This window comes from Octopus bimaculoides, chromosome 25 (genome assembly GCF_046866305.1).
Source record: "Octopus bimaculoides isolate indiv1 chromosome 25, ASM4686630v1, whole genome shotgun sequence".
Taxonomy (NCBI): Eukaryota; Metazoa; Mollusca; class Cephalopoda; order Octopoda; family Octopodidae; genus Octopus; species Octopus bimaculoides.
The window spans coordinates 25,896,231-25,908,730 of record NC_142952.1 but is presented as its reverse complement, the minus strand read 5'-3'; the positions used below and the strand labels follow the sequence as shown (position 1 = coordinate 25,908,730).

Sequence of the window (12,500 nt, the reverse complement as noted above, 5' to 3'; positions counted from 1 at the left end):
CAAAAGTTAATGTTAAAAGTCATTATAATTTTTAAGACTTTGAGCATTAACTTGTTGTGACTTATTAACTGTATATTATTTTCATTCAAGAAATACTTTTGCTTTTAATGTAATTGTTTATATTTATTTATTTATTTTCTATAATTTCAGCTTATTCCATCGTCGACAACTCCACTAGGTGTTCCAGCATCGGTAGTTATTTTCTTCTATATTTTAACCATTATGGGTCTTGTTCTTCTTGTAGTTGTTATTTGTTTGTTAGTGCTGTGCATACGTGCTAGAAAACTAATGCCCATCTTCCCTTTTCAACAATCTTTCAATGGCCTATCGAATATAGCTAAAAACAATTCGACTGACATTCTTCCAGACAATACTAAGAACAAAAATCAGCAAGCTGCGTCTTTAGCGCCGTTGCGCCGACATGGGGCTGGGAAGCTGTCAGTTTCTTTAGGTAAGGACCAGAACGGTTCACTTGTGATTAAATCGATCACCTCTAAAAACGAATCAAAAAGACCAGCCTTGAATATAAAGGAAAGTGACACTTTTGGTGCTCCACCTCGACTTACTCGTTCATTGACCCCTGTACATTTGGAAGTTCCAAAAAGACCCCCATTGCAGAAATTAGACGAAAGGCCTGCTAAGAACAACAGTGTTATTCAAAGTAACGAAGTAATAGTTGAAATCGAACATCCGCCCACAAGAAACCGGTACGGAAAATCAGAGTTGCAAGAATTACGTCAACAACTCACATCAGATCGAGCTTCTAATAACATTGACACCGAAACTTTATGTTTACCATCAATGGCCGTCAAAACCCCATTGGAATCAGACAAACAACGCAGAAGAAAAGCAAGATTTAATAAGGAAATCAACAGAAAAAGTAAATACAGCAACAACTGTAATAATAGAAGTAACAGCAATAACGAAGTTATGTTCAGTGATAGAAAATCTTTGAAGAGAAGCGAAGGAAGGAGGTCATTTAGACGTTCACCTGAGATAGTTAAACAGAGTTCTGCTTCAAGGTTGAACCATAGATTAAAAAGATATTCTCCCGGAAACACAATTAGGAAACTCACCGGCATTGAGAGAGCTGAGTTACCAAAGACAGAGCAAGGGAATGCAAGTACTGTGTCCCGATTACCAGCCAAGTGCAAAGTGACATCAGATGACTGTTCTGGTATTAAAGAGAGACCACCTTCTGTTCCTCCAAGAACATGGATTATGGAACAAAATATTAAAAGAATAAGTTCTCCGTCTTTTCAGAAACGAGACGACTGCCTGAATCAATCTCTCAATGTCTATGATAAAAGTTCTCTTCTAGCGACGAAAGAAGAAATTTTGTCGAAACGAATTTCAATGTCACTCGATCGAACACGATACTGTAGTAACAGAAACTCTGATGAAACACTGCTACCTTTAGCCGTTGACGTAGATCATTCTTCAACAACATTGTCGTCGTCTTACGAAGATACATGGCCGCCAAAAATACCGCCAACTGTACAGACCTCATATGGTATTCCATGTCAACCAGCAACGATAACCACCAAAGAAAACGATAATGTTGACGGTGATGACAATAACAACAACAACAGACACAAAAACACAAGCAAAAGCAGTAAGTATAATAAAAAGAGTAATGATATCCTCAAAAATGAAGAGAAGAGGAAATCGAAAAAATATAAGCCAACTTTAGGTCCGGATAATTTGGGTTACCATACGGATCCGCATTATATAAATATGTCACGATCGTCAAACGCTAGGAAATCGCAAGCAAAATCCCTTGCAGAGTCGACAAACACTTCGAAAACAAGTTGGGATAACGTCCCTGAATCTGACAACGTTTACGCTTCAAAGTCTTACAGTACTAGATGTGATGATGGTTATTTAGAACCGTTTTTGAGAAGCTCCTGCCTTGAAGCTGATTTAATTGCGAGAGCAAAGCTAGAGTTAATACTAAAATATGCAGAACAACAAAGACAATTGAAAATACTTCAGAAACAGCAAACAAGCGAAACTTTAGAGAACTTGTCTTCTACGCTGGATGTTGAAGACGTTCTGGGAATAACCAGCAATTTCACTGATATTTCCACCGAAAGAAACAAAATGGATAAACGTATTTCTTCAAATAATTTCGAAAGGCAGAAATCATTGCGACTAACAGGGGATTCCTCTCTGGCTCTTTACCAGACACCCAGTTTCGATACTAGACACCTCAAGAAATTCAGAGATAAAAAGGACCACACCGAATCACTCCGGGAAACAACGATTTCGTCATCTCAGAATTCTACCGGTGTCACTGCCTCCACCACTCCCACTGCCAACGCCGCTACTACTACTACTACTATTACTACTACTACTACTGCTGCTGCTGCTGCTGCTGCTGCTACTGCTGCTGCTGCTGCTGCTGCTACTACTACTTTGCCTGAAGAAGCTACTGTTTCGACTTCATCAGCGTTTTCATCACTACCATGGACAGAACAGCGGCCACTAAGGTTAACCTCTTCCCCACCACCACCACCACCACCACCACCACCGTCTAAATCATCGTTATCACCATCATCATCATTACCAACGTCGTCGTCGCCATCGTCTTCCTCGTCGTCGTCGTCAAGTATTTTCTGTTATCGCTCCGGTCATATCGCTTCCTACGGTCAGTTTATGGTGGACATGCCACTCTACCAAAGAACGAATACCGAAGAATATCTGCCTGTTGAATTATCAGTAACACCAACGGCACCGGCAAAGAGTGAACGGCTACGACCACAACCGCCACCACCACCACCGCCACCACCACCACCACTACCGTCGCCGCCGCCACTACCATCAACACTTTCACCAGCCTTGTCACCACCACAGCTTCTGCTGCTACCAGTGTGTGTGTTATCACAAGCACCGTTGCTCCCAATATCTTCGATATCATCTCCAGCATTAACTGTATTATCATCTATACCCACGTCCCCACCACCGGCAGTTACGACAGCGGCAATGGCAGCAACAACAACAGTGACATTAATAACAATAGCAACAGAGTCAGCAACAGCAAAAGCAAGAACATCAGCAGCTCCGCAGAAAATTCTTTGTGCGGAGAGCACGATACAATGTCGGAATCATAAAAAATTACAAAGACATCAGCTTGAAAGAGAGCCAGGTGGAAGTGATGGGCCACATGGACTGATATCTTCGGACCATCGTCGAAAAGAACAAGTACCTCAAACAAGTTTGTCTCGTCCTGAAGATCAAGGCGAACTTTCCCAAAGCGAAATACATTTATCAGAAACAAATAGCATGGAAAAGATGCACATATCGAAACAGCCATTAAAAGTTAGCTCCAGAAAGCATACAGTAAACGAAGATGGAGAGGGAACAGTTTCAATACTCAACGATACGAAGGAAATAGTCGAGGGTTCCTGTAAAAGGAAACCCTTTCTTGAGAGTTCGGTGGAACTGTTGAAGTATGAAGATTGCAGTTCTTTTAATCACGACACTAATACGAATCGATGTATCTCAGAAGAATTCACCATGGAGAACTCTTCGACACTTCCTCGTTCAGTCAATACTGATTGTGAAACGAACGACTCTTTGAACCTCCTCGATTCTATATTTGCTGACGATAACGACTCGTTGACATTTTCTTCGAGTGAATCAGTTTGTGCACCTTTGTTTCTCGATGAATCTCATGAAAAACAGGAGATCGATAATTTATTTATTCAAGGGACCTCATCATTCTACCGATCAGACGAAGACGATGCAATTTATGAAAAAGATGATGATGATCATGAGAATTGTAGTGTTGGAGGTGATGATAATGATGATGATGATGATGGTGATGGTGGCAATGGTGGTGACAGTGGTGATGATAAGTTACAAGGTGATAGAAGTAACGAGGTTCCTCATCGCTGCTATCATCAACATGATCATAATAGACACCACAGACCTCATAATCACCGTCATCACCATCACAGCTACAACCAACATCAGAAGCAGCTGCGTCTACAACATAATTTCCTCCCTCATCAGCATCATAAGCTGCAGCAGCAGCAGCAGCAATATTACCAACAACACCATGAAGAACAGCATACCAGCATTGACGATAATTTTCTCCTTTCTAGTCGTTTAAATGAAGATTCACGCCCTAAATCTACCTCTTACTATGTGAATGTGGGGCATATGCCATTCACGTTCCTGCCAGTTCTAAACGACTTGAACTATAGTTACCAGGTTCAGCAAACGGATGCAGTTGTAAGAAGCTTCCCAGACAGCTATGTGCAGAATCGTCAGTCAGATTCTACCAATGACATACAAGGGGACGAGAAGACAGCAAAGAAGAACGTTAGTCTAAAGGTCAGCAGTGTATACTGAACGTTTGTTATGAACGAAGCAAGTCGGACATATTTCAACTTGAGCGATATTTCAATAAAATGTAAGAAGTGTTTTACTTTTATTTTAACGGAAATTTGGAGTGAGAACTGATCATTTATCGAACTGCGCGATACTTTATTGAACCGTAGAATAAAAGGGGTTAACACTTTCCTTCTATGCTGATAGTCGTGGCTGGAACACTTTTGATCAATAGTTTGTTCGATCATAGTTGACTGGGGCTAAGCAACAATGACAACAACAATATTAAGATGCAATGAATTTCATCGATTACCATCAATTGATTTAAACCCACACTAACGATTTATTTGAAAGGAATTAATCAGAGGACAGATAAAATACATAACCTTTCACAAGGCTTCTATTATTGAGTAAAGGAACAGAGAGAAAATTATACTCAGAGTGGCAATTTGGCCCAAGCGTTTGCTACACAGTCAACTCCATAGATGTCCCTGCTATGGATTAGAAGATGTCCCATCTATGGATCAGAAGATGTCCCATCTATGGATCAGAAGATGGTGTTAAACTGGGCGATGAATCAGACGTTCTCTCCAGCAGGAATCCACATGGTTTCCTTCCACTGAATTTCGATCTCACGACTTTGCTCGACTTGGAACTATGGTAGATGACATATACACAAGGTACTGCACTCTAAGATTGAACTTAGAACCAAGTAGTTTCGAAGCGAACTTCTTCATCACACAGCCATGCCTGTCTTGTAGTCTGTCAGAGTAATCGAAATCATTAACAGATCATAGTTATATATTTATCTCGTACGGAAAGACTGGATATTCCTGTTGCGCTTGGCTGATAGTTGTGCATGGACAGTTTGGTCACTCCTGCTGCTTTCTCATATCCGGCGTTAAAACAAGCTTGCCATTGCCCTCTCATATGGAGAAGAAGAATCAGCGGAATTTGTGAATCTCGAATCTTCCTCATCTGCTGGCATCAAAGTTTCATACAATAGTAAAATGTGTTATCAGAAAGCATTATAAGGTGATGAGCTGGCAGAAGCGTTAGTACGCCGGGCGAAATGCTTAGCGGTATTTCGTCTGCCGTTACGTTCTGAGTTCAAATTCCGCCGAGGTCGACTTTGCCTTTCATCCTTTCGGGGTCGATAAATTAAGTACCAGTTACGCACTGGGGTCGATGTAATCGACTTAATCCGTTCGTCTGTTCTTGTTTGTTCCCTCTATGTTTAGCCCCTTGTGGGCAATAACGAAATAGGTATTTTGTTGCCGAGGTCGACTTTCCCTTTCATCCTTTCAAGGTCGATAAAATACGTACCAGTTGAGCAATGTAATCAATGTAATCAACTTCATCCTCCTCTGAAATTGTTGGCTCTGTGCCAAAATTTGAAACCATCATGAAGAAGGCGAAGAGCGACCAGAATCCTTAATGCGCTGGACAAGATTAGGAGCGTATTTTCTCTGTCTTTACCTTTTGAGTTCAAATTCCACCGAGGTCGACTTTACCTTTCATCCTTTCGGAGCCAATAAAATAAATTACCAGTCAAGTACTTTGGTCGATGTAATCAACTTACCTTTCCCCTAAAATTTTTGACTTTCTATTGAATTTTCAGAAAAGAATTATTAGGTTGGGAGGCAAAAGAATCAACAGATCACTATACAAAAATGTCATACGTTTATAAAATTAATGCAGTTTGTACTAAAGGCAGCGTTATATTTCTTGACTGTAGAGTCGGTTAAACGTGATTTATCAAATATTTACTCCCACCACTTCTGTTTTACTGGCATCGGAAAGATTGAAAGTAAAGTAAAACCACAACAGAATTTGAACTCGGAACTTAAAAAAAAAAAAAAAAAAAAAAAAAAGAAAATCAGTGCATACGATAGCTTATCCACTCATCTACAGATTCTGAGATTAACCAGATTTTGATAATAACACTATCTTAAAAAAAAAAAATACCACGCCAGACAGTTGTTGTGGGATGTTAGTCGATTAAATCGATCATAAGACTTCAATGGCACATTATTATTAGTGATTTCAGGAAGGCGGCGAGCGAGTGGAATCGTTAACGAATCTGGCAAAACTGATTAGTGGCTTTTCTTCCAACTCTTTACGTTCTGAGTTCAAATTCCGCCAAAATCGACATTACCATTCATATTTCAGGGCCAATAAAATAAAGGCCCAGTCAAGGACAAGGGTCCGATGTAATCGAATTCCCTGCCCCTTCTCTTAAAGTTGTTGGCCTTGTTTCAAAATATGAAAACATTACTTTGGATGCCCGGAGTAACGGGTAGTAAAGATGGTTGCTCGTGGACATCAAGATGTAGCAATACTCATAATGATCCTTTTTACAAAGGGATGCCGCTAAATCTAGCCAGATATTAATAATAATAATAATCCTTTTTACTATGAGATTTGTGGGGAGTGACTAAGTCGATTACATCGACCCCAGTGTTCAACAGGTACCTATTTCATCGACCCCGAAAGGATAATTAAGCAGTCGACCTCGGCGGAATTTGAACTCAAAAACGTAAGGACGGACGAAATGTTGCTAAGCGTTTTGCCTGACGTGCTAACGATTCTGCCAGCTCACCTCCCTAATAATAATAATAATAAAAATAATAATAATAATAATAATAATAATAATAATAGCCATGATGATGTTATATTTGGAGATGGTCATATTTTTGCCACTTAGCCACCCATACTATGTACTTAGTCTTCATTTCCGATTTATAATTATTCTCATTCTAGTATTATTTGTCTGTAATCTGTCCTCACACATCCTATGACCTCTTCAGCGACCCTCCATCCCATGTATCTTCTCCTGTTTTATAAAGCCTTCTTCAATAGTCTCAAGACCTGGAATTTTAGGGGAGAGGGCTAGTCGATTACATCGACTCCAGTACTCAAACGTTACGTACTTCATCGACTCCGAAAGGATGAAAGACAAAGTCGACCTCAGCAGAATTTCAACTCAGGGCGTAAAGACGGTAGAAATGACACCAAGCACGTTGTCCAATGTGCTAGCGATTCTATCAGCTTTCGAGTAACTTATTGATCCTGTCTGCAACAAAACTTTAGTAATCAAGCTGACAATTAATCTATGGAATATTTCAGGTGGTTGTAATTATTACTATTATTACGGCCTATGAATCTGCCGATCATATATGATACCTTTGATGACATTCCATGCCCTTTTGATCCTATATCTGTACATATTAATTCAGAGAAGAGGAACAATGAAATACGGAAGGATGAAAAAATCTACCCAACAAAAATCACTCCAGTAAAAAAAAAACCCCAACGAGAAACGAGAATGAAGCCGTTAATATTATGCATATATATATATATACATATATGCATATATATGCATATATGCATATATATATATATACATATATGTATGTGTGTGCATATATGTATGTATCCACGCATATATCTAGTATATATTATAATACATTATATATTATATACAAGTTATATATATATATATATATATATATATATATAGGTAAATGATAGGCTTGCCTCAATCCTTCAGGGGTAGTCTGAAGCATCCATGCAATATAAATATATATATACATATACATATATATATATATATATATATATATATATATATATATATATATATATATATATATATATATACACACAGCCACACTATTTTGCTTGTAATTGTATAATATCATTTCAAAAATTCTGCTAATGTATCTGCAAATTCTTAAAGAAACCACTACGCATAACAAAAAAAAAATAATAATTCTGCTATTTATTGCGAGGCTGAAAATGAAACTACGTGAACCCGTGTGAGACCACCGAAGCAAAATGACGAAATGAAACGAGTATGATTCTTTTCAAATATATTTTCACCGCCTTAAACTTCACCAAAATTCTTCCAAAGTTCACTGAAGTTCACCAACTATTAGCACTGGTAGAGAGTAAAACAGAACAATGACGAAACGAGCACGATGCACAAAACACTATATATATATATATATATATATATATATATGTATGTATATGGCAGAATTTCACCGACTAAATCCACTGACTATTTCTCAAGTGCGGTTACAATCGTCAGTGGACCACCATCATAAATGTAGGAAAATGCATGTCTTTAACGTCCTCACGTACCACACACATCTATTGTTTAACTTGTCTCATTCTCTGTCTGTCTGCCTGCCTGTCTATCTATCTATCTATCTATCTATCTATCTATCTATCTATCTATCTATCTATCTATCTATCTATCTATCTATCTATTTATCTATCTATCTGTCTATCTATCTGTCTATCTATCTATCTGTCTACCTATCTGTCTATCTATCTATCTATCTATCTATCTATCTAACTGTTTGTCTGTCTGTCCGGCCGTCTGTATATCTGTCTAACCGATGTATATTGGTCTCTCTCCGTCACTCACTTTCTCTATATCTAATCCTACGTGTCAATTTAAGATCTTTTTGTTTAAAAATTGCACCGAAAAGCTTTAATAATATATATCACAGCAGCTTCAAATTTGCAACATGTATATATTATATGATGTGTACAACATATCACTTAGTTGTGAGAGGGTGTATATATACATACACATACATACACACACACATATATATGTGTGTGTATGCAGCTAAGTTTTATGTTGCACAAATCATTCATTGAGCACAACATTTGAAAGTGAAAGTAGAAGTGAAGAAAGAAAATAGAAAATATCACAAAACGCGACTAACCCATAATCCACACGTCGCACACGAAACGGAACATATTGCTTGATATAAGTGTACTCTTATGTATCACCGTTACCTAGCATGCTGCATGCTATCCTTTGTTTCATAATCGTATTTTGGTAACTTATTTTGTCGTAGTTTGTTATATATGTTCAATAGGTCCACTAAGAAGCTATGCCAGCAAATGATCGGAGGTCTAAAACGACTCACACGACTTTTACCTCGATGATCCATACATACATACATATACATGTGTGTATGCAATATGCAGTACAGTCACATAAGAATACGCAAATCTCTACTACTACTACTACTACTACTACTACTACTACTACTACTACTACTACTACTACTACTACTACTACTACGACGACGACGACGACGACGACGACGACGACGACGACGATTACTACTACTACTACTACTACTACTACTACTACTACTACTACTACTACTACTACTACTCCTTCTATCTTCACCACTATACTGCTGCTGTTGCTGCTGCTCCGCTGCTGCTCCGCTGCTAATTATTTATCTTGTTTTTTTTTCCTATATTTTTCAGGAAGCCTACACAACTGGCGAGTTTTTCGGTGCTGTCGGAGTGTTACTGCTCATTATAATAATTTTGATAGCAGTGATACTTTTGGGTTATTGTTGGTGGCGAAAACGAAAAGAGGATGAAAGTTACAGTGAGGCGAACTCAGCGAACACAAAGCCGTTTGCCAAAGCAGAGTATGACAGTATTTCGAAGACTTCTTCCAAGATGAACGGCGTTGATAACAACGCCGCAAATTTATCAGATGCACTAGAGAGCGGCCAGCTGCCAAAAGAAGACTATGACAGTGTGCCGCCTCCTGATACAAGCAACTTTATTGAAAAGACAGAAAATGAAAACTTGTATACTACTTTTGGCCCATCAATTCACGGCAATGCAGTTGGAGATTCAGTTACAGATGATAAACCTCCAATTGATACCGTTGTAAATGACCAATTGGAAAGTATTCCTACTCCAAGCAGCTTTCCGGAAGATGTGGATGGAATCAATGATTACACAGAGGTGGCGTCTCAACTATCTTCAGAAGCTCCAGTAACCATGACATTTGCTGATTTAGGCAAGAAAAGTAACGTCAGTTTTGCTGATGACAACAATCTGTTGCAAGATGACAACGATGGTGAAGATAATAACCAGACGGATGGTCTTTCATACGTCGAACATATTAACAATGGCGGCGGCGACGACGACGATGATCATTCCAATTCTGCAAATAAATTTGGAGAAAAACCCAACGAGGAAGAAATGACGTGGGTTGTTGCTGACAACGATGGCAATCAACATGGTCAGGACGATGCTGAACAACAGGCAGACGAAGGATCACCTGAAGAAACACAGAATCAATTGTCACAAAACAATGAAATAGCTTATGCCCCGCTTCTAGATGATTCACAAAGAGATTCATGGGGAGCTACTAATCCTCAGTATGAAAATGCCAGACTTTAAGGAATAGTAGCAACAAAGAACCTTAATCAAACCTATAACAAGCTTCTTCTATTCCTAATCCAACGTTCTCTCTTTCTTCTAATCAACATTATCATAATCATTTTCATAATCATCTACAAACTACAACAATAATTTTCTCCGTAAAAGAAGAAACCTTTGGTATGAACTAAAAAAACAAAACAACAAAAACAAAAACAAAAACAGCAAAACCAATAACAGACAAACAAGAAAAAAGAATGGTATTTAGCACAAACGCACTCACGCGAATTATACTACGCTCATACATACAATACATACATATATGCACAGCCATGCATCCATGTGTACGTGTATATATATATATATATATATATATATATATATATATATATATATATTTGTGTATAGTAATGCCATGGATGTTTAACATGCATGAGTGTATATTTTACAGTAAAACTTCATGATCACATATGTGCATATATATATATATATATATATATATATACACGTATGTATGTACATATGTATGTTTATATATATATATATATATATATATATATATATATATACGTATGTATGTATATACATATGTATGTATATATATATATGTGTATATATATGTGTGTATGCATATATGTGTATATACATACATATATATACATGCATGTATATTATATAAGTAAACGTATAAGTATGCATATATATTTCTGTATCAGTTCACCTCTTTTTGTATATACACAAATTATATGCACACACACACACACACACACACATGATATTTTAGATCTGTCTTTATGTGTGTCTATCTGCGTTTGTCTTCTTTCCTTGTTATCACCTCACTACCACGCTTGAGAACCGGTGTTGGTTTGTTTAGGCTCCTGTAAACCAGCGGTCCAATAAATGAAATTGATATAATAAGTATCAGAATTAAGGAAAAAGAAAACGAAAAAAAAAAAAAAAAAAAAAGAGTGGAACGCAAATACTGTGTTCGTTTTGCTCGACGGAGTAGTATCCTTGCACGGTCGCAGTCCAATGACGGAAACAAGTTATAAAAATCGAAAAAATATATTCTCTTTTAGATATATACAGAGACGATAGAAAAAGTAAAGACGAAATGAAAGAAAGTAAACATTGAACACACAAATAAATGCTCCAGCCTTGCCTGAACTTAGTATTTGAGACGCATTGAAATGATAGAAAAAAACAAGGAGTAGAGATATGCGATTCCTTTAACCAGATACTACAACTTTTTTTGATCTGCTTCAAACAAACAAAACGTAGACAGAATTGATAGAGACCTTCAGCACAAGAACTCCTCAAAACACAGACACACACACACGCACATACACACATACACACACGTATGCACACATACACACGCATGCACACACACATATACACATGCATACACAAGGCGGAGAGCTGGCAGAAACGTTAGCACGCCGGGCGAAATACTTAGCAACATTTTGTCCGTTGCTACTTTCTGAGTTCAAATTCCGCCGAGGTCGACTTTGCCTTTCATCCTTTCGGAGTCGATTATATAAATACCAGTTACGCACTGGGGTCGATATAATCGACTTAACCCGTTTGTCTGTCCTTGTTTGTCCCCTCTATGTTTGGCCCCTTGTGGGCAATAAAGAAATAACACATACACATGCATACAAACATACACACACATGCACATGCACACACGTTCACACACATATTCACACACACACGCACACACACACGCACGTACATACACAACCACACGCGCACACACATACACTCTCACGAACACACACACACACACACGCACGCACACGCTCCACATTGCCTGCTTTCAATGTACAATACTTCATTTAAATTTTAATTTATGTCTTACGCCAGGGGTTTTCAAACTTTTTGACTTGCGGTCCCCTTTATATTTCAGGCTTTACCTTAGGGACCCCCTTATAAACGCT

General features: G+C 38.1%; 2 protein-coding genes across 42 annotated transcripts in view; both read left to right on the top strand.

The window, feature by feature from the left end:
- LOC106871506 (uncharacterized) overlaps positions 1-10,831 on the top strand; it is a 213,019-nt gene extending 202,188 nt beyond the window's left edge. For all 41 annotated transcript variants that reach the window (XM_089341788.1, XM_089341780.1, XM_089341762.1 and 38 more), the window contains 2 exons: positions 151-192; positions 9,643-10,831. In XM_089341788.1, coding sequence (XP_089197914.1) covers positions 151-192; positions 9,643-10,578 — 978 coding nt within the window. In that variant the 3' untranslated portion in view covers positions 10,579-10,831. The remainder of the gene's footprint in view (positions 1-150; positions 193-9,642) is intronic.
- Positions 200-6,217, top strand: LOC149131137 (uncharacterized). Its single transcript, XM_089341749.1, has one exon. It carries the CDS (start codon positions 223-225, stop codon positions 4,357-4,359), a length of 4,137 nt encoding a protein of 1,378 aa, XP_089197875.1. The 5' UTR covers positions 200-222; the 3' UTR covers positions 4,360-6,217.
- Positions 10,832-12,500: the final 1,669 nt, after the last annotated feature.